This window comes from Euleptes europaea, chromosome 6 (assembly GCF_029931775.1).
Source record: "Euleptes europaea isolate rEulEur1 chromosome 6, rEulEur1.hap1, whole genome shotgun sequence".
NCBI classification, from domain to species: Eukaryota; Metazoa; Chordata; class Lepidosauria; order Squamata; family Sphaerodactylidae; genus Euleptes; species Euleptes europaea.
In genome coordinates, this window is record NC_079317.1 from 105,417,744 (window position 1) to 105,444,395 (window position 26,652).

At 47.1% G+C, this 26,652-nt stretch overlaps 1 protein-coding gene across 1 annotated transcript in view; it reads left to right on the top strand.

The window, feature by feature from the left end:
* Positions 1 to 757: 757 nt before the first annotated feature.
* RAB15 (RAB15, member RAS oncogene family) overlaps positions 758 to 26,652 on the top strand; it is a 35,714-nt gene continuing 9,819 nt past the window's right edge. The window contains exons 1-3 of the mRNA XM_056850864.1: positions 758 to 933; positions 20,813 to 20,873; positions 23,419 to 23,479. Of these exons, the coding sequence (XP_056706842.1) occupies positions 810 to 933; positions 20,813 to 20,873; positions 23,419 to 23,479 (246 nt within the window). The 5' untranslated portion in view covers positions 758 to 809. The remainder of the gene's footprint in view (positions 934 to 20,812; positions 20,874 to 23,418; positions 23,480 to 26,652) is intronic.

Genomic DNA, 26,652 nt, shown 5'->3' on the forward strand with positions numbered 1-26,652 from the left:
CCACTCCGATCTGGAAGCCCTTTGCCCTGATGTCACGCGTTGGGTGGGATTTCTTTGAAGTTGTTCACCATGAAGGAGATGCACCCTATGGCTGCTCAGGAAACGCCTTCCCCTAATCTTTCCCCTACGTTTCACAGCCGGCATTGAAAACAACCTCCCGGGCCGGTGCCGTGCGCTCAGGGCCGGTGCCAGTCTATTTTTGCGCCCTAGGCCAGGCTAACTACTTGTGCGTCGCTCCCCCCACCCCAGCCACTGCTAACCAATTAAAACAAACAAACAGATGTCTTGTAGAACAAATAAAAACCGGATGCATTTTCACAAAACTTTTTATAAGAGATTATATTTAATTATATTCCATAGCACTGTTGTGGTACTTACCTTAAAATTAAAAAAATATGAATTGTCAGTCGCATTTTTTCAGGAAACTAATCTGTTTGAAGCGGTCCCCGCTCGGCCCCGGGCGGGTGCCCCCTTCCATGCCTCCGCCCCTCCTGCCGGTTGCTGGGCACGTGGCTGCAGAGGCAGCGCGCTCCCTCGCTCGCTCCCCGGGAAGGCGCAAGGCAGGCGAGGCGCGCGGGCTGCGCACCGCTCCTGCGCCTCCCTCTCCGCCAGGGAGCGGCGCCGGGTGCGTGTGGGGTGGTGGTTGCCCACCAGCGGCCACCCCCGCGCCCGTTCCTCGGACTGGCGCGCTCTTGCTGCGAGGGAGGGACGGAGGGATCTCGCCCTCCCGCCGCGAGCAGACAGGCGCGGCGCGCGGGGCTGGGATGGCAGCGGGCTTGGCGCGGGGCTGAAGCCGGAGCGGCCCCGCCATGGCCAAGCAGTACGACGTGCTCTTCCGCCTGCTGCTCCTCGGGGACTCGGGCGTGGGCAAGACCTGCCTGCTGTGCCGCTTCACCGACAACGAGTTCCACCCGTCGCACATCTCCACCATCGGTACTGCGGGAGGGGAGGGGAGGGGAGGGCAGGGGAGGGCAGCCCAGCCTCTCCCCCGGGGACAAAGGGCTGGGAGGGCCGCGGGGGCTCGCCTGGGGCGGGGGGCTGCGCTTGGGGCGCCTCCTGGGAGACCGGCCGGGTGCCCGGCTGGAGGGAGGGCATGCGGGCGGGCGACACGCGCGATCCAGGCTGCGTCGTGCGCAAAGACCGCTGTGCCTTTGGGGCGGGTCAGGGCACGGACGCACCTGCCCGTTGCCAGCAGGTCGTGGCCCATTGCGGACAAGAGAGAGGACCAAGCTGCCTGAAGCGGGGCTGACCCCCCCGCCCCGCGCCCCAAACCCCTTTCCTTCCGTGCCCGGGCAGCCAGTTACCTGTTAGATAGATCGACACCCAGGCCTTGCTGTTGCTGCCTCCGTTGCGAGGAGCTGGGTTCCCCCCAGCCCCCAATAGCAGTTCAGGCTCTCCAGCTACCCTGCGTGTTGCCTCCGCTGCCTGGTGCAGTAATGCCAGCACACCTCAAAGGGTAAAATAAGAATGACGTCAGTATCCTAAAACATGAGGTGGGCATTGAGCCATGAGTCATATGGGGTGGGGGGAGAGAATGCAAGTGGACGATCCTTTGCTTTCTAGTTTCTGAAATTGCCAGTATTGTTATGATGGTTGTAGAGATGAAAGTCGTCTCCCTGCGTGTGATTTTAACCCTGCCGTACAAATCACGCCTGCATCTAAAACCTTTGCGTGGAATAGGCCTGCTTCTGAGCAGTGACTTTTTTGCGGGAGTAAGAATTCATTCAAGTAGGTATGTTGAGAATGTGGAGCCCACAGCGGCTACTGTATAAGTCCATGTAGGCACAGGAGTGACTTGTGGGAACACATTAATGAGCTAATAACGCAACGTATGAAGCAGCCCTAAGTGATGTAATGCATTGGTTCAGTAAGAGAGTGCCTCGTTTTCCTGGGTTCTGAGTGTTTTTATTTCACACAGAGCTTACTTAAAATGGTCAAGGTTCAACGGGTGATGTGCTTTGGTCTTAGATCAGAATCTGTTTTCAGAAGCAGGCCTTAGCTGTTTTGTGCTTGAAATAAAAATGCAGCATTTTTAAGTATGAGTGGAGGTTCCCTCAGCCAGACCTTTGTAGTTAGTAGGGGAGGGGCTTCTAGGGGAGAAGGCGTGAGTATAGGGAACCCTGTGCTTTAGTGTTCTTCGTTTTAGAAATTAAGCCTGGTAGGTATGGAGCCTGCTGGCACAATAGGGTATCTTTAGAGATAATGCAGCCTGCCTGATAGCCTAGCCCTCCCTCATCAGAGCTTCAAAGATAAGAAGGGCTGGTCACAGTTAGTACTTGGATGGGAGACCACCAAGGAAGACTGCTATGCAGAGGAAGGCAATGGCAAACCACCTCTGCTCTTCTCTTGGCTTGAAAACCCCATGGTCTTGTGGTTGCTATGAGTTGGTTGCAATTTGATGGCACACAGTTGTTGTTAGAGATGTATGATAGCATGTACTTGGGTGCCAGCCTTTGATCCTACTTGTTATGAGAAATATCAATGAAAGGTGTTGAGGGGGGGGACTTCTGTGGAGACCATCACCTTCCTAAAATCTCTGTGATATCGTTGCTTGCTGGTAAGACCAGCCTATGACTTGGTTCCTCAGGCTGGAATCTAGGAGCCATCAGCCCAGGAATGAAGGTGTTTTATGGTAGTATCTGTGATGATGTCCGTTGACTTGAAACAGGAGTGTGAGGAAACCGTGGTTCAGTTGAATTGGGAGTGTGATGAAAAGCCCTTAAACAGAAACTAAGTGATGGTGCTGCTGATACATGAAGGCAGCACTGTGATGATATCTTTGTGCAGACTCTGCTCACCACACTTGGGTTAGAGGCAAAAGTACATTCAGTGCAGGATGCGGTGCGAGTTTTGAGTATCCAATGAGTATCTGAATATAGCAGAAGTCAACTTGCTCGAAGGAAACTATCAGGTTGTTGAAGAAGTAGGGTCACTGGTTAATGATGTCTCTCAATTATTCCAGCCCATAAATGCCAAACTGAATGTAACTGTGGCAGATCCGTGATTGTCTGTCCCTTGTTTTGAAAAGCAAACAGCAACCAAGGGGTGAGAAGGTGATCCAGACCACGGTGCAGAAGGAGGAAGATGGTTCATTCTCCCCCCCCCACATGCTGCTGTTCCAATCCAGATTCTTTCTCATATTGTAAGCTCTAGCCCTGCAGTAAACCCATAAACAGATTCCAGCAGATGGCAAGTCCACGAAAGCAGTTTTATTGGTAAGAATTGACAGGTTTCAGAAGCCATATTCAAAAGGACACTAGTAAGGGGCAAAGGCAAGGTACATGGCATATATGGAAAAGCAAAAGGAGATAACTGGTAACCCAGGCAACCCCCCTCACAGAGGCAGGAAGGAGTACTTGGCCATTCCCACAGTATGGGAATCTATGAAGACTAAACACGGGGCATAGACTGGCCTTGGACAGAACAGCACAACAGCACCTGGAAGCAGCACAATCGCACTACTGCATACCATCCTCATGGCCTGCTCCTGACATTCTGCCCCCCCACCTTCCCACCTTGGGTTTGTGAGGGTAGGCTGCATGGAATTCTTGTACTAAGCGGGGGGCGGAGATATCACAGGAGCACACCCATTCATCCTGGGCGGGACTAAAATGTTTCCAGCGGACCAGGTACTGAAGGGTACTGTAGCGAATGCGAGAATCCAGAATCCAACAACTTCGGGTTGTGGTTCAGGATGCCATTTTTGGGAAGGAACAAACGGTTTTAAAAGACTGACATGGAACACAGGATGGATTCTCCGGAGGGACTTGGGCAAGGAGAGTTCCACAGCCACTGGATTAATAATCCGGGAAATGGGGAACAGACCCACATACTTGGCACTGAGTTTATCACACGGGCGGGTGGATTGTAGGTTCTTGGTGGACAGATAGACGAGGTCCCCCACTTTGCATTCCATACTGGAGCGATGTTTGTCAGCCTGAGCCTTGTAACGTCGTTTGGCTCGCTCTAGATTTTTAACCAGCCATGGCCAGGAAGTTTGAATTGAATGTATCCATTCATCCACATCAGCTCCCCCCAGTTCCTCAGAAACATCAACATGACCAGCGGGGCCAAACTCTTTACCATGGACAACCTGGAAAGGGCTGAACCCTGTGGATTGGTGAACCGCATTATTATAAGCATATTCAGCAAAAGGCAATAGGTCTACCCAATCATCTTGATGGTAATTAACGTAACAGCGTAAATAGCATTCCAACACCGCATTCACCCGTTCAGTTTGACCATCCGTTTGGGGATGGAAGGCACTAGACAGTCCTTGTTCTACTCCGACCAACCTGAGAAAAGCCTTCCAAAATTTGGCCACGAAATTTGAAACCCTGTCCGTGATTATTTTGCGCTGAAACTAATGGAGACGGAAGTTGTGACACAAAGAGGCTGGCCAATTTCAGGATGGAAGGGATACCTGCACAGGGTACAAGATGCACCTGTTTCAAAAACAAATCAGTAATCACCCAAAAAACTGTCTTTCCCCCACTAGGGGGTAGGTCCGTCATGAAATCCATTGCAATTACTTCCCATGGTTTCGAGGGAGTCTCTAACGGTTGTAAAAGTCCAGGCGGCTTGCCCTGAGATTGTTTGGATGCAGCTGTGGATGAAGGAGTCCACATCTGACCGCATGCCCGCATGCCCCCCCACCAAAATTGTCTCCGTAGCAAATGCAATGTCTTGAGAAATCCGAAATGTCCGGCGGTCTTGGCGCCATGAACCAAACCCAAAACCTCCCCCTGCAACATTTTCGGAACATACAATTTAGAATCTTTGTACCAAAACCCCCCACATTTAATTAGAGTAGCTGGAAGGGTCTGCGAGGACAGTTCCGCTTGACAACTGCGAAGGAGAGTCTCCTTAAAGGAATCAGACAGCCCTTACACCCCCTCCAGAGAGGAGTCGGCGGGCAGAGAGCGACTGAACGGGGGCGCTCAGGCCCCCGCACCTCGGGAACTGTGGCTGTCAGTCGCTCAGGGGGAGGAGGAAGCGAGGCAGGTGGCGCTGCTGGATCAGCCGGGCGTGGGGCTTCCCCCTCCATCGAAAGCGGTGGCGGGAGGGACCGGGTCCGAGAACGGGTTTGTACGGCCAAAGTGGGCAACAGACCTCGTTGGGCAGGGGTGAAAAGCGACTCTGTGGGCCGATCAACCTTGGTGGGATATTGGGGAAGTCTAGATAAAGCGTCAGCCAGAAGGTTTTGCTTCCCTGGTACATATTTTAGGACAAATCAAAATTGGGCAAAGAAGTCCGCCCAGCGTACGTGCTTCCGAACAGCTTGCGAGCCCCCGTTAGGGCCTCCAGATTTTTGTGATCGGACCATACTTCAAAGGGCACCTTGGAACCTTCTAAAAATTGCCTCCACACTGTCAAGGCATGCTTTACTGCAGCGGCTTCCTTTTCCCAAACGGCCCAGTTGAGTTCGGATTGAGTGAACTTTTTAGAAAAATAAGCGCACAGATGCAGGTGCCCATCCTCCCCCCGCTGCAGGAGTGCACCCCCCCATCGCTACGTCGGAAGTGTCTACATGCATTATGAATGGTTGACTGTAGTCTGGGTGCTGCAAAACAGGCTCGGGTGTAAAAAGCTGTTTAAGACTATCGAAGACGGCTTGACACTGGGGGGTCCACTCTACCCGGGTGTTGGGTAAGGTGGCTGTATTCCCCTTTCCCTTAGTCTTAAGGAGGTTCGTGATGGGTAGCATAATCTGAGCGAAATGTGGGAGGAACGCCCTGTAAAAATTTGCGAACCCGAGAAATCTTTGGACCTGTTTACGAGTAGAGGGTGGTTCCCAACTGAGTACTGCTTGCACCTTTTGTAGGAAAGTCAATTGCTTTTTATGGAACTCGCATTTAGACACTTTAGCATACAGCTGATTGTCTCTGAGACGTTGCAACACTTCTCGAGCCAAGACAACATGCTCATCCATGGTTTTAGAGTAAATGAGGATATCATCTAAATAAACCACAACTCCTTTGAATAGTAGATCATGGAGGATCTCATTAATGAATTGCTTGAAGACTCCCAGGGCCCCTTTTAATCCAAAAGGCATCACCATAAATTCAAACATCCCAAAGCAACTGGAAAAGGCTGTCAGAGATTCATCTCCCTCCCGGATTCTGACTCTGTAATAAGCCTCAACTAAGTCCAATTTGGTGAAAATGTGTCCCTCCTTCAATTGTCCCAAGAGATCAGAAATGAGGGGGATGGGATAAGCATTCGTTTGAGTAACAGCATTGAGTTTTCGAAAGTCAATACACAAACGCAAATCCCCTTTTCTTATGCATAAAGAAAGCCGGTGCCAAACAGGGTGCGGTGGAGGGTCGGATGAAACCGCGAGCCAAGTTCTTATCTAAGAATTCGCGGAGCACCATCCGTTCCGTAGGACTCATTGGATAAATTTTACTTTTTGGCAGTTTTCCATCCCCCACCACTTCAATAGCACAGTCCGTCCAGCGGTGGGGGGGTAACACATCACACTCCTGCACATTAAACACATCTGTAAAGTCCTGATATTCGGGCGGCACTTGGGTCTTGGGTCGGACTGGAGTTGTCTGAGGCCAGAGCAGGAGTTGGTTTGATTACGGTTTTAACGGTTTTAACTTCATATTGGTGCAACTCACACAGCGGGCTATTGAACGTTAAAGTCCCAGCTTCCCAGTCTATGGTGGGACTGTGTCCTTTGAGCCAATTTTTCTCCTAACACCACAGCATATCGAACATTGGGTAAAGTTGATTTGTTCCCAGTGGTGGCCAATTCCTATCGCCACTCCGTCAGTGTGACGGTCGACTGCCCCCCCCCCCGCAAAATCACTGCCATCCATTTGAGCAAATTGAACAGGTACCGTCAAAGGGACTGATTTCACCTGGAGCGCCTTAAAGGTGGTTTTGTTAATTAACGAGCGGGCACACCTAGAGTCTGTTAGGGCCTTAACTTGTAATTGAGGACCTTTTCTATAATGTCGTAATATTACATCTACATATACAGTCTCTTTTACTTCACTCACCATGACAGGAGCCTTGGGTTTCGCAGGAACACCTGTGGAGGTCTGCGGTATCGCTCCTTCTACCGCAGACCCAGTCCGTTTTTTGGCTGTTCGAGGGGAGACTCCAAGTTAAGAGCTGGGGAGTTCCAGTGGTCACCTTCCTCTGAAGAAGCGGAGCTGCCCTCCCCAGGAGTAGTAACTGTAATCCTGGACCCCGACGGGTCCGCTGGCGAAAAATCCATTGTCATTTCTCCGACGTGCAGAGCTGGGGGTGCTTTTCGTCTTGGAGCGATGCTCCGCTGGGCTGCGGTGTCCCTTCCTCGAGCGCGTCCTCTTCCGCGAGGAGTCCCCTCTGGTTGGGGAGTGGGACTCGGCAGTCCCGAACGTGACGGACATGTGGCAGCGAAGTGACCCATAGCACCGCAAACAAGACAGGCTCCCCTTTGAAAATGCAACGCTCGGTTTTGCGGAGATAGAGCCGGCCTCCGCGGGGCCTGAGGAGCGGCAGGTTTGGGAGGGTTTCTCTGGCTTCCCCCCTCCCTGGCCTGCCATCGGGCAAGGGAAATAAACTGGCAGCGGCTTTCTACTTCCTCTGCCAGCAAAATCCATTCTTCCAAGGTGGCTGGGTCTCACTGCGTGTATGCCCAGTTTAGTATCTCAGGATGCAACGCTGCTCGGAAGTAATGCACCCTGGTAGCTTCAGTCCAATCCACTATTTTATTAGCGAGTCTTTGGAACTCATCCGCAAACACTCAGATTGAGGAGGATCCTTGACGGAGCTGTAGGAGGGCCGCTTTGGCCTTCTCCCCTTGAAATGGATCCTCGTCTCCTTAACGCTCGCATGAATTCATTAAGCGACCGTATGGAGCGGGCCCGGGTATCAAACTGGAGCACCATCCATTCTGCAGCCTTTCCAGCCAAAAGTGAGGAATCGAACCTTACTCGGCTGTCTTCTGTGGGAAAGGTATGCCCCTGTTCTCGCATGTAACTGTCCACTTGGTGTAGAAAACAGGGCAACGCGTCCGCGGAGCCATCAAATGTCACTCGTAAACGGGGTTGCTTCCACTGCACAACCGGGACCACAGGGGGTGATGCTGGTGGTTATCTGGGGGCCGGCTGCCCGGGAGCCGGTTGTACCGGAGCCAGCTGCCCTGGAGGCGGTTGCACCGGGGCCGGCTGTCCCGGAGGCGGTTGCACCGGAGGTTGCCCTGGAGCTGGCTGTAGCAAAGGCTACTGGCCAGGGGGTTGTTGGCCTGGGACCGGTGCCTGTGCAGGCACCGCTTGAGCTCACTGTAGGCGACCATACTAATTCATCAACAAGTCCATTTGGTCCTGCATACGGGCCATATGATCCAACAGCTCTCGGTTTTGAAATCTCAAGGCATGGATCTCCTCCTCAGCCCCCCCAGTCCATCGGGCTTGGCTGACTCGGTAGTTTGTATTCCAGTCACCCCCTTCTGTATACAAGTCCACCTCCTCCAAATATTCTTGCACATCAGGAGCAAAGGTGAGCTGTTGCCGGCGTGCTACTTCCTGGGGCAGGCCAGGTTCCGGGGAGTCCGGAGAGAACGAGGGGAAAGACCAGTCCAGTCCCCCGCTAACTTTCGACTGCGCTCCAGTCCCTGCTGTCACTTGTGCCCGAGCGGTGGCCACATCCACCAACAGTTGCTCTTCCGCCCGCCTCTGGTCAGCGAGCGCTCTAGTTTGGCGCCCGCCTCTGGTCAGCGAGCCTCGAGTTTGGCGACCGCGGCGGCCATCACAATTGGTTCGGCCGCTTGTTCCAAGAGCATTAGGATCTCCTTGTGTTGGCCCAACAGCTGTTGGACCTGTTGAGCAAGATCCGCAGAGGAAGCACCGAACTCAGGGTTTAGTACCTTCTCGACATCAGTTGCCGTGGTTGGCGGTAAGTCCATGAGGACCAGGACTGTCCTGGTGGCAACACTCTGTGCTTCCCGGCGGCATAGGGTGGGATCCGGAACAGTTTGCGGAACGTCTCCCTCCCAAGCCCCCGTCATTGGGAAACAGAACTTGAGCCCCTGGATTGGGGCCGCCGACTCCTGTTGCGCCCCGCGGAGCGTAAGCTCAGCCAGTAACCGAGTTAGCAGAGCAAAGTCCTCTTACGCTAACCGGGACTCCTCCAGCAAAGTATCCAGTCCCAAAAGGTCATTGTGGGCATGTAGATCAGCGTCCTGAGTCCTCCAGGGGGTCGCCGCTGCCAGGCCACTCCACTGATCAATCACCAGCCCAACCAGCCGGGTGGACTCCGCGTACGTCTGCTGTGCCTCCTCCAAGACGGCACACAGAAAGTCGGGGTCCTCGGGGAGCTCGTCCAGTGCCCCAAACCGAGGAGACGAGTGTCTAGGTGAACTTTCTAGGGCTCCAGCCAAGGTCAGCAAGTAAGGATAGGACAAGTGTCCTAATGTAAGCTCTAGCCCTGCGGTAAACCCATAAACAGATTCCAGCAGACGGCAAGTCCACGAAAGCAGTTTTATTGGTTAGAATTGACAGGTTTCAGAAGCCATATTCAAAAGGACACTAGTAAGGGGCAAAGGCAAGGTACATGGCATATATGGAAAAGCAAAAGGAGATAACTGGTAACCCAGGCAACCCCCTCCCAGAGGCAGGAAGGACTACTTGGCCATTCCCACAGTATGGGAATCTATGAAGACTAAACACGGGGCATAGACTGGCCTTGGACAGAACAGCACAACAGCACCTGGAAGCAGCACAATCGCACTACCGCATACCATCCTCATGGCCTGCTCCTGACACATATTCCCTTTTAGCCTTTAAAAACCCAGATCAGGAATGTGATCATGGTTCTCCTGTCCTATGACCCTAGGCTCCTGGTGGAGCTATTAGGTTTATGCTGTCAGAGGTTTCCTTCGGCTGCCACTGCTTTTTTGAAATGTAAGTTGGGATACAGCAACAACATTGCATGATTTTCTGTAGGGTTTCTTCAATTGTTAGCATAGCTTGGCATTTCAACTTGTCGCTTCAGTTTGTTTAGAAATTGGAGAGAAGCTGTGTGGGTGGACAGGACGGGGATTCAGGTTGTATTCCTGACTTCTTCTGCAATCTCTAAGTGGCATGTTACTGCTAGTTATTGATCAGCTAGAATTGAATATTCCAGTATTTAATTTTCTGGGCAGTGGAGTAATTTCCCATCATGGACTATTTTAGGACATAGAGCTGAGACACATAGTAGAATAAGATTGTTATTAAATGTATCTGTAGTATTAAAAAGGTATCTGAAGAATGAAGATATAAATTAGAAAATATGGTATCTGTCCTGCATATATATGCCCTTTTTCAATGCAGATAGAACAAAAGGAACAATAGTTTAATCCCTGCTGAAACAACACTGTATGCAGAAAGCACAAAATTGAATTAGTCTTCGCCTCAAGTTCATGGAGAACCATTTTTGTCTGTAAAGGCAGCCAGAATTTCGAGCTTATATGGAAGTCTCCAGTTCTGATTGTGTCAGTTGAATGAAAAGTCTCATGGTAGAGCACTCAGACCTATGTCAGATAATAATTTGCATAATACAACAGAGGCAGCTCCTTTATCGCTGCAATTTCTGGGGTGGTCAGAAAGCTCCCGCAAGTCCTCAGTGTATCTTGGTTGATAGTAAACTGCAATAATGCGTCTCTAAGATATGCCTACAGCCAGCATGGTGTAGTGGCTAAGGTGTTGGACTAGGATCTGGGAAACCCAAATTCTAATCCCTGCTTTGCCATGGAAACTTGCTGGGTGACCTTGGGGCCAGTCACACACTCTCAGCCTTGATCCTGGCAAATATTTGGATGGGAGACCTCCAAGGAATACCAGGGGCGTGATGCAGAGGCAGGCAATGGCAAACCACCTCTGAACGTCTCTTGGCTTGAAAACCTATTGGGTTGCCGTAAGTTTGCTGAGACTTGACAGGACTTTACACACACACACAAGATATGCCTATATGTTTCGTGGTGTGAAAGAAGCTACTTTACTTCCCTCTTAGTGGCACCTCTGGCATTTTGGTTATCCCTGAAAGGTTCACATATTACAATGTTAGCAGAATGGGTTCTATAGTAGAAGTGTGTACCTGTTCTAACTATATCAGTTAAGGTGGCTGTCCACTCTGGACATAACAACAATTCCTTATAAGTAAACAGTTGTTGTTTTTAAAAATGCAGCAGCTCTTCCAACATCACAGTTCTAGTAAGCATGCAGAGCAAGTTTGCAGTGTGAATTCACTAAAAATATAAAGTGTGCAATGATTCTTGGGAACTTCTTAATAAACTAAAGCTACACTTATCCCTGAGGCTGCAATGCTAAGTAAACTTATTTGAAAGTATGTTATATTGAAATCAATTGATTTTTTCCCCAAATAAATTGTTGGGGTAGATAACCTCAGTGTTTCTCACTCCTGCATGGACATAGTTATTTAGATCTAATTATTGCTATGTCATATTATTTGTTCCCAGTCCATATATTTTGTGATGGGAAAAGGTACTGTGACTATTGTGTCTGATATCTCCTTACAATATGAGGGTGTATAGCTGATGCAAATGGAAACAACATCATACAGAAAGAAGATGATCCATCACTCTCTGATTGGGTTGGCAGAAATAGTTAGTTGGAATCTTGAAACTCCAGCATTCACTGCTGTTTCTATTGTGTTATCAGCAAGTGGTGAAAGAGGGAGTATCAGGGAATAATTGGTCTTTCTCTCTTCATGCTGCTGGGTCTTACTTGAAGAGGTAAGATGTGTGTCCTAAACAGGGAGATGCATGCTTTTCTTAGGCAAGGATAGAGTGTGCATCTCCCTCTTGAGATTATTTTAGGAAACAGTCCAGAAGGCAGAGAGAGAAGGTACTAGTCGCTCATGCTTCCTGTGTCACCCTTTGGAAAATGTTCGAAGCATCCTTGAGATATTTGTTTATTTACTCACCTTGTTTTATAGGCCACCTTTCTTGCTGAGACTCAAGGCCTTGATGTTTTTATCTACTACTGGATCCTCCATTAATAACCATGTTGAACACCATACTGACACAAATGAAGTGCAGAGTAAAAGGACACTTCCTAGTGGTCATGCTAATGTCAAACAAGTGGTAAAATACTTGTGCAAATGTTACTGCAGGTGCCAAACTTCATGTGTTTCCTAGGAACTTTACTTGCTGTTGCTTGGAAACTAAGGTGGCTGCTGTACCCCATTTACTGGTTCCTGTTCTGTGCCTGATTCCTAGACCAGCCATGCACACTGGCAGCTGTGTTGCAGAGCCCTCCTTCCACTTCTTGTCTGTTATTTCTTCTCTCCCCCCCCCCCAAAGTGTCTCTGATTTGACCTGTGACTTGTCCAGGGTAGAGCTGTTACCGTGGATTTACCATGGGAACGAGGACAGTTAACCATAGTAGGATGTGCTGCTGCTGCACAGTGGTTCACTCATCTCTAGTGTTAGTTCCTGAATTTAATTAGTATGGGAGGGTGTGTGCTGGTTGCTCAGTCTGTGGGAATGCATCAAAATGAACTTGTTCATGATTCCACTGGGGTGGCCGTGTTAGTCTGTTGCCACCAAAACAACCAAGAGTCCTGGGGCACCTTAAAGACTAATTTAATGTGTATGTTTTTGTGAGCCAGAGCCCACTTCATTAGAGTGATGATATATCATGACTGATATACTGTATAATGGAAGGAGGGTGGCAGGGAGGAAGTTTTTAGACTGTTTCCCCCCTTTCTGCTTTTTAAGCTGTATGTGTATAGCTACAAACTAAGCATAATACTTAATGCATCTGACAAAGTAAGCTCGGGTTTATGGAAGCTTATGTCACAGTAAATGTGTTGGTTTTTAAGGTGCCAAAAATCTCCCCTATTCAGTTCATGATGGTGCTTGTGCTTCTTCCTGTATGGAGACTATCTCCAAACAAAGCGCAGCATATGAAGTGACCTTAATTCAACTAGGTAGGCAGACAAGAATATCACTGGGCTGGGCTTCCAGCTCCCACTTGTCTGTTCTCCTGAGATGGGAATTTAGTAGGGTGACAGAAAGGTGAAGTTATAGAAGGGCTGCCGTTCTTGAAAAGCCGGTTGTTCTAGTGTAACCTGCTGCTTGGATCTGTTAGAATATAAATCTGCTCTGTTTGACTGCAGCTGATTTTTACCAAGTAGAATTAAGTATTAATACCTAGTCAGTCATTATGACCAACAGGCCATTCAGAAGCATAACAAAACAGATAAAAACACTAATATAAAGTTAATTATCTGCATAAAATTTCTCCATACAATACTCGTCCTAATATGTAACAGTTAAAAGGTTAGAATCTGAGTAAACTATGAATAGATATGCAATGGAATCTGTTGCTTACATTGATAGTTTCTCCAAAATGGTCCTGTGCTCCTACACAATGACTAGTGGTTTGTCACCTCAGTTGTTGATGAAGTTCTCATTGTGACCTCAGAGAGCTTGGGAAGTATCTTTTTGAGTATAAAAAGGATCATCTTTAGCTTCTTCCTGCTGAATCTTGGTCCATATCTGAGCCACTGCCAGAAAGCTGCATGTTTTATTAGGGGAGAAAGTTCAGAAAACTTGCTTTGATTCTAAAAGTATAAGAACTTTTTTGGTCCATATAGTTCCCTCCCCAAAGCTCACAAACAGCACATTATGATGATAATGGTAGCAATTCCTTCTTGTTTGTTACCAGTATCTATTAATCAGATAAATATTACGTCTGAACAAGTAGGTTCAATATTTTACCAAAGTGGTTAATGGCCATTCGTAAACCTCAGGTTAAGGAAGGTCTACCTGTGAATAAGTCACAGGAGTGGGATTTTAGAAGAAGAGTTGGTTTTTATATGCCAACTTTCTCTACCACTGAAGGAAGAATCAAACCGGCTTACAATCACCTTCTCTCCCTCCCCACAACAGACACCCTGTGAGGTCGGGGAGGCTGTAGACTGAACTTCACCACCCTCAGTGCACACAAGCGCACATCTTGTCTCCTGTAAAGACACCTGTATGGCATGTGGATCAAATCGTGATAACCTCTTCCTGTTCATCAACACACACCCCGCCCGCCTCTGTGTTTCAGGCAGGCTGTACTCTTGAGCAAATAAAGTGCTTGGATATCTGTTGGAAGTCCAACTCTGCTAAAAATGCCAGATCCAATAAATTCCTAGCTTGTCTTGCTTGTCCTATTCCAGAAAGTGGTCAGCGAAACAAGGGGATCTGCTATCTTAGATTTGATTCTCACCAACAGGGAAGAACTGGTTGATGAGGTTAAAGTAGTAGGCACTCTGGGTAGTAGTTACCATGTACTCTTGAAATTTACAATATTTGGGAAAAGAAAAACTGTACTTAGTCAGACATATAGGTTGGACTTTAGGAGAGCAAATTTTAACTTAAACTTATGCTGGGTAGAATCCCATGGTCAGAAATACTTCAGGAGAAGGGAGTTCAAGAAGGGTGGGAGTTTCTTAAAAATGAAATACTGAAGGCGCAATCACAAACCATCCCTATGAGAAGGAAAAATGGGAGGAGTCTAAAGAGGCCAGGGTGGCTCCATAAACAGCTTTTTAAAGAGTTGAGAAATAAAAAAAAAACTCCTTTAGGAAGTGGAAGGAGGGCCTTATAACCAAAGAGGAATATAAACAAATAACTAGTGCTTGTAGGGAGAGTGCTAGGAAAGCTAAAGCTCAGTATGAGCTGTCTATTGAGAGATGCTAAATACAACAAAAAAAGGTTATTTTCATATGTACAGAGTAAGAATAAGAACAAGGACAATATAAGCCCGTTGCGGGTACCAGAAATTGAAATTTTTCTCAGTCATTTCTTGTGAGGGAAGTGGTGCTCAACATGGCATAAACAGAACACATGATGAGGGAAGGGATTTGAAGCCTAGGATTGGCATTGGGGTAGTGCACAAACACCTAGTTTCTTTAAATGAAACCAAGTCCTCATGGCCAGATGAATTGCATCCAAGGGTACTCAAAGAACTTGCAGATGTAATTTCTGAGCCTCTCTCCATTATTCTTGAGAATTCTTGGAGAACAGGTGAGGTGTCAGAAGATTGGAGGTGGGCAAATGTTGTCCCCATCTTCAAGAAGGGGAAAAGGGAGAATCTGGGTAACTACCGACCCATCAACTTGACTTCTGTACCGGGGAAAATTTTCGAACAAATCATCAAACAGTCAGTCCTTGAGCATTTAGAAAGGATGGATTTGATCACTAAGAGCCAGTATGGGTTTCTCAAGAATAAGTCATGTCGGACTAATCTTATCTCCTTTTCAGAAAGTTACTAACTTGCTGGATCAGGGGAATGCTGTAGACATAGTTTATCTAGATTTCAGTAAGGCTTTTGATAAGGTTCCCCATAGTATTCTTGTTGACAAATTGGGAAAATGTGGTTTAGATCCTATTACTGTTAGATGGATCTGTAACTGGTTGACAGATCACACCCAAAGAGTGCTTGTTAATGGTTCCTCATCCACTTGGAGAGGAGTGACTAGTGGAGTTCCTCAGGGATCTGTGCTGGGCCCTGTGTTGTTCAACATCTTTATAAATGATTTGGATGAAGGATAAGAGGGGATGCTTATTAAATTTGCAGATGATACTAAATTGGGAGGGGTAGCAAATACGGTCGAAGACAGAGCCAGGATACAGGATGGTCTTGACAGGCTGGAGAATTGGGCTAAAACTAATAAAATGCACTTCAACAAAGACAAATGTAAAGTTCTGCATTTAGGTAGGAAAAACCGAATGTATAATTATAGGATGGGGGAGACTTGTCTGAGCAGTAGTGTGTGTGAAAAGGATCTTGGGGTCTTAGTAGACCAAACACTGAACATGAGTCAGCAGTGTGATGCAGTAGCTAAGAAGACAAATGCGGTCTTGGGCTGTATCATCAGAAGTATGGTGTCCAGATCACGAGAAGTGATGGTATTGCTTTACTCTGCTCTTGTTAGACCTCATCTACAGTATTGTGTTCAGTTTTGGGTACTGCAATTTAAGAAGGATGTAGACAAGCTGCAACATGTCCAGAGGAGGGCAACCAAGATCATGAGGGGTCTGGAGACCATGTCTTATGAGGAAAGGTTGAAGGAGCTGGGTATGTTTAGCCTGAAAAGGAGAAGACTGAGAGGAGATATGGTAACCATCTTCAAGTACTTGAAGGGCTGTCATATGGTGCAGAGTTGTTTTCTGTTGCCCCAGGAGGTCGGACCAGAACCAACGGGTTGAAATTAGATCAAAAGAGTTTCTGTCTAGACATTAGGAAGAATTTTCTAACAAAGCAGTTCCTCAGTGGAACAGGCTTCCTTGGGAGGTGGTAAACTCTCTTTCTCTGGAGGTTTTTAAGCAGAGGCTAGATGGCCATCTGTCAGCAATGTTGATTCTATGACCTTAGGCAGATGATGAGAGGGAGGGCATCTTGGCCATCTTCTGGGCATGGAGTATGGGTCACTGGGGGTGTGGGGGGAAGGTACTTGTGAATTTCCTGTAATATGCAGGGGATTGGACTAGATGATCCTGGTGGTTACTTCCAACCCTTCTGATTCTAAGCTTTAGTCAGTATTTTTATTTTTTACAGTTAAAAAACCTTTCAAATACTTCTGAGTCTGTTCAGAAGAGAAAGTTGGCTTTGTGATTTGACAAGGGCTGACCAATCAGCCTGTTTTGAAAAGTGGGTGGGATCACACTGACAAAAGGCTACTCGTTTAGCACTGTGTAAAGTAGGCTGCTGGGTAATACCTTGGGCCAGTCACAGTTCTCTCAGAACTCTCTCAGCCCATGCAGAGGAAGACAATGGCAAAGCACCTCCGAATGTCTCTTGCCTTGAAAACCCTACGGGGTTGCCATAAGTCAGCTGTGACTTGATGGCATTTCCCACCACAAAGTAGGCTTCTGCCAAAACCAAGAAAAACAGGTTTCATCTGAGCTTTGCTTGAGTCAGAAGGTTATATGTGTGTCTAAACCAGAAATGCCCTGACCTAGCCTGATCTCATCAGATCTCAGAAGCTAAGCAGGGTCAACCCTGGTTAGTATTTGGATGGGAGATCACCAAGGAATACCAGGGTTGCTGTCCAGAGGAAGGCACTGGCAAACCACCTCTGTTAGTCTCTTGCCATGAAAACCCCAAAAAAGGGGGTCGCCGTCCCCCTTCAGCCCTCTTGAGTGGCTACCGTGGAAGCTTCAAAGAAACAGCCTTTTCAGTGGTTTCTATATCTGTTTGGGTCTCCTTCAGATAGATAGTATGGAGCCAGGCTGTGGATTTTGAGAGCAAGAGACTACAGAGGAATTTTGGATGAGCTTTCAGGGAAGTTAACTTACGCAGGATAAGCATGTTAAATCTTCAATGTTTGTGCTCTGGTGAATGAAAAGGAACTGTTGATGGCTTAATAGCTGTGTACATAGACTGGCCTTGGGTGGGCCCCTCTCTCAGCAGGATTCACAGCAGGATTGTCCTGTTTCTGTGGTAAACACAAAGTTGTGGCTGTCAAATAATAAATTTCTGAGTACAGGAATCTACATTAGACTACATAAATAAAGCATCCTTTTCAAGCCCTAATTTCCTCACGTAAAACATATCTGAGGTATGTAGTTCAAATAAAGCCTCCGTAGAATCTCCCCCTTCCCTGTTCCTTTTTTCTTTTTCACCCACCAGCCAACCAACCTCCCCTCACACATCTTCAGTTTTCCTTCCCCCTGGCAGTCTCTTCCTGGGAAAACTATGGCCCACTTGCATCGTTCTGGTGGCTGGACTGGGCCCACATGCTTGGGGCCAAACCCACAAGCACTTGTGGGGGGCACCTCATTTCCCCCTTTCTCACCTTTCCTGGGTGAGTCATGCAAGTTGCATGGTATCAAGTCACCTGGCGGGCCTGGGCCTGATGAGTCCTCCCTCAGAGACCAAAATAGCCCTGGAAAGGGCCCTATCCTGCCTTTTACTGCCAGAAAACTAGGCTTGAAGGCAGGCAATACTGTTGTTTTTTTAAGATACAGGCGCTGCTTCCATTATTTTGGGGGGTTAGCCCCCAATGTATTTATTTTTTTAGACTTTACAGTAGTGGGTTTTTCTTGCAAAATTGGGGCAAATTTTAGGTTTGTAGAAAGTTACATTTTGTCTGATCATGGCTCCAATCTCTGGATATAAGCACGCACAGATTTGGCCATGTTGAGAATTAGAAATATTGATTAATATGATACATCATTTGCTCAAGGGCAAACAATCCCTCCAACACAGGATGGGAAAGCACCGTAGGACTTAACTGTGTGTGTGTGTGTGTGTGTGTGTGTGACGTCAAAGCCAGCTTTGGGTAATTTGGGGGCACGTGCTATAGTGAAAAAGAGACAAAGGAAGGTAGCATACTGAGTTTTTGGAAGAACTGTACTTACTGAGTTTTTGGAAGAGCCATGGTTTTGTCAAACCTCCCTTTCCAGCTAGATTAACATGTTAACGGGGGAAAGTATAAACCCAGGCTGCAGTCTGTGAAACTATCTTAAATATTGCCCATGAAAGTTCTGGCTTCAACTGGAATTAGCCTTGTCTAGTATTATATCAGATGCTGAAATATTACAGAATGTATGTGAACATTTCATCTGCTCTAAAATTTTAAAAAAGCTGTCAGTACCAAAGGTCTAGAGATAGATGGTTTCTGTGCTGCTGATGGATGTAGAAGAGAAGGGAGTAGGGAATACAATTAGAATGTTGATCTACTGTTAAATTGTTTGTGAATATATGGTCGTGGCATCTGAATGGCAGTAGGAAAAGAGGAAGACCCAATGGGGGTGGAAGCCCCACGCCCGGCTGAGCCAACAGCACCGCCCGCCTCGCTTCCTCCTCCCCCTGAGCGACTGACAGCCACGGTTCCTGAGGTGCGGGGACCCGAGCGCCCCGTTCAGTCGCTCCCTGCACCTGTATCAGCTCCGTCCCCGGTCAAGCTGCCTGCCGACTCCTCTCTGGAGGGGGTGGAAGGACTGATTCCTTTAAGGAGACTCTCCTTTGCAGTTATCAAGCGGAACTGTCCTCGCAAACCCTCCCAGCTACTTTACTTAAACGCGGGGAGTTTTGGTACAAAGATTCTAAATTGTATGTTCCGGCAGCGTTGTGGGGGGAGGTTTTGGGTTTGGTTCATGGCGCCAAGACCGCCGGACATTTCGGATTCCTCAAAACATTGCATTTGCTACAGAGACAGTTTTGGTGGGCTGGCATGCGATCAGATGTGGACTCCTTCATCCGCAGCTGCCCCATATGTGCAGCGGCCAAACGATCACAGGGCAAACCGCTTGGACTTTTACAACCGTTAGAGACTCCCTCAAAACCGTGGGAAGTGATTGCAATGGACTTCATGACAGACCTACCCCCTAGCGGGGGAAAGACAGTTCTTTGGGTGATTACTGATCTGTTTTTGAAACAGGTGCATCTTGTACCCTGCGCAGGTATCCCTTCTGCCCCGAAATTGGCCTGCCTCTTTGTGTCACATGTCTTCCGTCTACATTCCTTTCCGCGCAAGATAGTGGCTGACAGGGGGTCAACTTTCGTGGCCAAATTCTGGCAGGCTTTTCTCAAACTGGTCGGAATAGAACAAGGACTGTCTAGTGCCTTCCATCCCCAATCAGACGGTCAGACTGAAAGGGTAAATACGGTGTTGGAATGCTATTTACGCTGTTACGTTAATTACCATCAAGATGATTGGATAGACCTATTGCCTTTTGCTGAATATGCTTATAATAATGCGGTTCACCAATCCACAGGATTCAGCCCTTTCCAGGTTGTCCATGGTAAAGAGTTTGGCCCCGCTGGTCATGTTGAGGATTCTGAGGAGGAGGGGGGAGCGGATGTGGCCGGATCTGTTCAAACGTTCTATTCAAACAACCTGGCCATGGCTGGTTAAAAATCTAGAGCGGGCCAAACGGCGTTACAAGGCTCAAGCTGACAAACATTGCTCCCCCAGTAAGGAATGCAAAGTGGGGGATCTTGTCTATTTGTCCACCAAGAACCTACGATCCACCCGCCTGTGTGATAAACACAGTGCCAAGTATGTGGGTCTGTTCCCCATTTTAAAACCGTTTGTTCCTTCCCAAAAATGGCATCCTGAACCACAACCCGAAGTGCCTGAAATGGTGGGGGGGGGGAGGAGCATTTTGAAGTAGCTAAAATACTGGATTCTCGCATTCGCTACGGTGCCCTTCAGTACCTGGTCCGCTGGAAACATTTTAGTCCTGCCCAGGATGAATGGGTGCGCGCCTGTGATGTCTCCGCCTCCCGCTTAGTACAAGAATTTCATGCAGCCTACCCTCACAAGCCCATGGTGGGAGGGTGAAGGGGTCTTTAGGGGGGCAGAATGTCAGGAGCAAGCCATGAGGATGGTATGCGGTAGTGCAATTGTGCTGCTCCCAGGTGCTGTTGTGCTGTTCTGTCCAAGGCCAGTCTATGCCCCGTGTTTAGTCTTCATAGATTCCCATACTGTGGGAATCGCCAAGTGCTCCTTCCTGCCTCTAGGAGGGGGGTTGCCTGGGTTACCAGTTATCTCCTTTTGCTTTTCCATATATACTATGCACCTTGCCTTTGCCCCTTACTAGTGTCCTTTTGAATATGGCTTCTGAAACCTGTCTATTCTAACCAATAAAACTGCTTTCGTGGACTTGCCATCTGCTGGAATCTGTTTATGGGTTTGCCGCAGGGCTAGAGCTTACATTTCCATTAAAAGAGTGTGGGGGGGGGAGAGAACAGATATAGGTATTGCACCCAAATGGATACATACAGAAATGTATTTGTCTTTCCTCTTGGTTATTCTCTTTGACACATCAGAATTTACTGGATAATGTAATCTTTGTTGTTGTTCCTAGGAGTTGATTTTAAAATGAAGACCGTAGAAGTAGATGGGATTAAGGTCCGAATACAGATATGGTAAGTGATGCAGGTATTATGGCACAGAGCCAACACGAGTTCTTTGACAGAAAGCGGACTTTGAGTCTAGAAGACCATGGGTTCATTGTGAGACCCTGGGCATGTTGTAGGTTCTCAGGTCCTCAGTAAAGCAGGAATGACAGTGGCCGCGGATCTGACCGTGTATATTTAACACCTATAAAAGATGTCCAGTGGGATTAGAGGGAATGGGGGTTACTCACATTACTGAGCAATGGGACAGGATGTTGTAGCTTGTGTGCAGGGTACTGTTGGGACCCCTCCGTGGGATATCAGCTATCATTTCTAAGAGCTCAGATTTCTAGTCTTCATTAGGGGTTTTCCAGAGAGTGATTTTTAAAACCCACACTTTCTTTTTAGGACTATATTTGTGTTTGGTGTACATCTAGGGCAGTGGTGTAGTAGAAGGGGGGGAGCGCCTGTGGCCTCGCACTAGAAGAGATTGCTGTTTTGCCATTCTTTTAAATTAGGGGTGGTGTGAATTCCAGCATGGAAGCAAGGCATAAGCCTTTAAGGGACAGGTTTTTTTAAATAAAAAAAAATCCAGCAAGAAGTCTATAAAATAGAGCCTTAAGATTATTTGTTAAAAAAATTTTAAAAATTGGGGAAGTCCCATGATCTACAGCTGTCCAGTAGGGGGCAAGGCCACCTTGCATGCTGGCACATTCTCCAAAACTGAAGCTCTCTGTGTGCTCTTCGGTACATCCGCAAGGAAATCGCCTTGTGAGAATGTTAGTAGTGAATGAAGAAACAAGTCAGCCATAGAAGTGGCTGTCAAGCCACAAGGTTGACATACTCTGGGATGACTGGCCTGATGGGATTTTTGGGGGTTTGGGGTTCTTCTTCTGTACTCACTGTACTCCTACACGGCGCCAATTCCTGGGAGTATGGCAGAAAATATGGTGACGCAGGGAATGCAGATGATTGTGGAAATGGCTGCTGACTATTTTGGTGGCTGCTCTCTTCACACAGCTTAGTTGCTTATGTGACCCAGGCTCATGAGGGCAAAAACAAAAATCTGCATTGCATGAAGTGGCCCTCAGTCTGTCTTTGTGCTGCATGCAACTTGGAGAGCTAGCCTTATTTGGCCCAATATAGGTGCAGTGCTCAATAAATGAGTCAATGAATACTCTTTTCTACTATTCTGCTGATTTCCAGGCTTAGCCCTTTACTCTTAGAACTTTGAGGGCACAGTTTGAAGTCACATAAAATGAAATGCCTACAACATTCACTTAATTTTCAGCACAAACATAGGTTTTCCTAGTGCAGAATTTGAAGAGGTGGTAGTGCAGACTTCACACAGACTTCCAGCTTGCTACTTCCATACTGTATATGTTGCTCAGTCTGTGGGAACACAAATATAACACACAATGAATTCTTAACAGCAATGTGCTACTTTAGGCTGCAGTCCTAAGCACACTTACAAAAGAGAAAGCCCAATTGAGCTCAGTGGGATTTACTGCTTGAGTAAACATGGTTAGGATTGCACTGCACATCCCTTGGAACTCTTCACACCAACTTATGCCTCTTCTGATGCTGCTGCTCAGATGTTGGTCAGGACCTGTACATGATGGTCCAGACCATTCCAGGACAACTAGGGGAGGAGTCAGTAGGGTAAGAGGAGACAGAACAGAGAAGGATACAGGAACAGAGACTTTTCAGTTCACAAATGGAAAGTTTTACTGTTATTTATCAACAACACGTAATCGAGGCTGTTGGTCAATAAGATGTTTACTGGTCAGTTCTTCAGTAGTTATTTTCAGGTTCTTCAACAGCCGCCTCTTCCCTGTGTCTGAAATAGAACTGGTCTTAGCCCAGGCAATTCCTGAAATTGAGGCTCGCTGCTCTTTTTCCCTCTCACACAGCTTGAGCCTGACTCCCACTTGACAGACATACTGATCAGTGAACTGAACACCAGTCTGGTACTCCATTTTGCCTCCTTTCCCCCACTTTAGTCAGGCGGTCTACTTTGTTGAAACTTTTAAAAACTTTTAAAAACTTAAAACCTTTACTTGTTTTATCATTCATTTTGCACTTGTCATCAAAATCACAAAACTTTTTAGAAGTTAAAAAAAGTACTCTGTGAAGCAGGGAGGAAGTGACGTAGTGATTTTGCAGAGGACAGCCATGTTGTTCAGTGCTCTGGATGGCAGAAATGCATCTGCAGAAATGCAAATGTTCTGGCATCCCTGAGAGGTTGATCTTGAAGGGAAAGCAGCAGGTAAGTGCAAAGTGAGTACATTTTCCCAAACAGTTTGCCACCCTAGTGGGTACGCCATCTAATTTCCCTGAGGGATCCCTGAGCAAATTGAAAAACAAAAACAAAATTCACTACCACAGTTTGGCCTTGACAATGAACTTAGGCTTTTGTTTTGGAAATCTGCAGTAGATCCATGCCCAGTGGTATCCATATGAGATGTTGATTTTGAGGCTTCTGTCAGTGGGTCCACTAAAAGATCACATCAGCTCGGGTCTGTGGAACATACAGAAGTCCCTGCTCACTGTAATGATATGTTTCCCCCCTCAGGGATACTGCAGGTCAGGAGCGATACCAGACAATCACTAAGCAGTACTACAGACGAGCCCAGGTAAAACTATTTTTTTCCTAGATTAGCTATGGGGCTCCAAGAATGGGGAACATGTTGCTAGTTGGAGGGGTCATGTCAATGTGAATCTCAGGTGTCATTTCTCTGTCTTCATCTTTCACTGCCAAAAATACTGGCAAAATGTTATTGAGTTCAGTGCCAAATGAACATAGGAGCCATGCTGGATCAGACCAAAGGCCCAGCTAGTCCAGCATTCTGTTCACACAGTGGCCAGCCGGCCAGCTGCCTCTAGGAAACCCACAAACAGGAAGACGGCAGCAGCGCCATCCTGCCTGTGCTCCCCAGCACCTGGTTTAAAGAGGGATACTGCCTCCAGTACTGGAGGGAGTAGATATCCATAATGGTTAGTAGCCACTGATAGCCCAGTCCCATGTCCCTTTTAAAGCTTTCCAAGTTGGCAACCATGACCATATCCTGTGAAAGTGAGTTCTACAAATTAACTATATGCTGTGTGAAGAAACACTTCCTTTTGTCTGTTCTGAATGTCCCACCATTCAGCTTCAGTGGATGACATCGGGTTCTAGTTTTACAGGAGAGGGAGACAAATTTCTCCCTGTCCGCACCATGCATAATTGTAAAGATCTCTATCATCTCTCCCCTTACTCCCTTTTTTTCTAGGCTAAACAGCCCTAAGTGTAGAGAAGCTGCTCTAGCCCTCTGGTCATTTTGTTTGGTCTTTGATGCGCCTTTTCAAGCGCAGTGACCAGAACTGTACACAAAATTCCAAGTGTGGTCACCATACATTTGTATAAGGGCAGTATGATAGTGACAGTTTTATTTTCTATTCCTTTCTAATTATGGCCATCGTGGAATTTTTTTTTCTCACAGCGGCTGCACACTGGGTCAACATTTTCATTGAGCTATCCTCTACCACCCCAGGGTGCCTTTTCTCGGTCTGTTGCTGCCAGTTCAGATCCCATCACTGTGTATGGGAATTTGGGATTATTTGCCCCAATGTGCATCACTTTACACTTGCACACACTGAATCTCATCTGTCATTTAATTCCCATTCCCCCAATTTAAAGAGATCCTTTTGGAGCTCTTTGCAATCCATTTTTGTCTTAACCACCCTAAATAATTTGGTGTCATCTGCAAACTTGGCCACATCACTGCTTACCCCTAACTCCAAGTCACTTATGAATAAGTTGAAAAGCACCAGTCCCAATACAGATCCCTGAAGGACCTCACTGCACACATCCCTCCATTGCAAGAACTGACCATTTATTCTTATCAGCTTCCTTTTCATTTTTAGCCAATTTCCAATCCATAAGAGGACTTGTCTCTTATTCCATGACTCTGACGTTTGCTCAGGAGTCTTTGGTGAGGGACTTTGTCAGAAGCCTTCTGGAAATCCAAATAAACAATGTCTACCAGCTCCTTCCTGTCCACACTATTGACACATTCAAAAAACTCTAAAAGGTTAGTGAGACAGGACTTACTTTTGCAGAAGTCATGTTGGTTTTTATTCAGCAGGGCTTGTCCTTCTATGTGCTTGACAATTTTATCTTTAATGCTTTTCATCAATTTACCTGGAAGAGACAATAAGCTAACCACACTGTAATTTCCTGGATCCCCCCGGATCCTTTTTAAAAAATGGGCCACTCAAAGAGTCTTCTGGTACAGAGGCTGGTCTTAGGGATGTGTCACATATCTTAATGAGATTAATAGTTTCACATTTGAGTTAAGAACTCTAGGGTGGACACCATCTAGACCTGGTGATTTGTTTGTTTGCAAATGGTCTATAAGTTCTAGATCTTTCTCCCTTGTCACTGCTGTTTGCATAAGTACCACATCCTCCCTCCTGACAACATACATTCAGGAACAGGTATTTGCCTTGTATCTTCAGCAGTGGAGACAGATGAGAATAATTCATTTATCTTCTCAGTAGTCACCTTATTGTCCTTTAGTGCTCCTTTAATTCCATTGTCATCCAATGGTCCAACTGCTTTCCTAGCCTATTTCATGCTCCTAAGGTATTTAAAGAATTCTTTATTGTTGGTCTTCATGCTTTTAGGACTACAGTGAGGGAAAAAAGTATTTGATCCCCTGCTAAATTTGCCCGTTTGCCCTCTGATGAAGAAATGACCAGTCCATAATTTTAATGGTAGGTTTATTGTAGCTGTGAGAGACAGAATAACAACAGGAAAAACCCCAGAAACCCAGAAGAGAAAAGTCAGAGATTGATGTGCATTATAATGAGTGAAATAAGTATTTGATCCCCTATCAACCAGCCAGATTAGAGTTAGGGTTCTGCTGTCGACAGAAGCAATCAATCCATCAGATTCCAAACTAGCCACTATGACCAAGACCAAAGAGCTGTCCAAGGATGTCAGGGACAAGATTGTAGACCTGCACAAGGCTGGACTGGGCTACAAGACTATTGCCAAGCAGCTTGGTGAGAAGGTGACCACCCTAACCCTAACTGTCAACCTCCCTCGGTCTGGGGCTCCATGCAAGATCTCATTTTGTGGAGTTGTAATGATCATGAGAACGGTGATGAAGCAGCCCAGAACTACACGGGGGGAACTTGTCAATGATCTCAGGGCAGCTGGGACCATAGTCACCATGAAAACAGTTGGTAACACACTACGCCGTGAAGGACTGAGATCTTGCAGAGCCCGCAAGGTCCCCTTGCTCAAGACAGATCATGTACAGGCCCGTCCGCAGTTTGCCAATGCACATCTGAATGACCCAGAGGAGAACTGGGTGAAAGTGTTGTGGTCAGATGAGACCAAAATCGAGCTCTTTGGCATCAACTCAACTCGCCGTGTTTGGAGGAGGAGGAATGCTGCCTACGACTCCAAGAACACCACGCCCACTGTCAAACATGGAAGGGGACATATTATGCTTTGGGGGTGTTTTTCTGCTAAGGGGACAGGACACCTTCACCAAATCAAAGGGACGATGGACGGGACCATGTATTGTCAAATCTTGGGTGAGCACCTCCTTCCCTCAGCCAGGGCATTGAAAATGGGTCGAGGATGGGTATTCCAGCATGACAATGACCCAAAACACACGGCCAAGACAACAAAGGAGTGGCTCAAGAAGAAGCACATTAAGGTTCTGGAGTGGCCTAGGCAGTCTCCAGACCTTAATCCCATTGAAAATCTGTGGAGGGAGCTGAAGGTTCGAGTAGCTGCACATCAGCCTCGAAA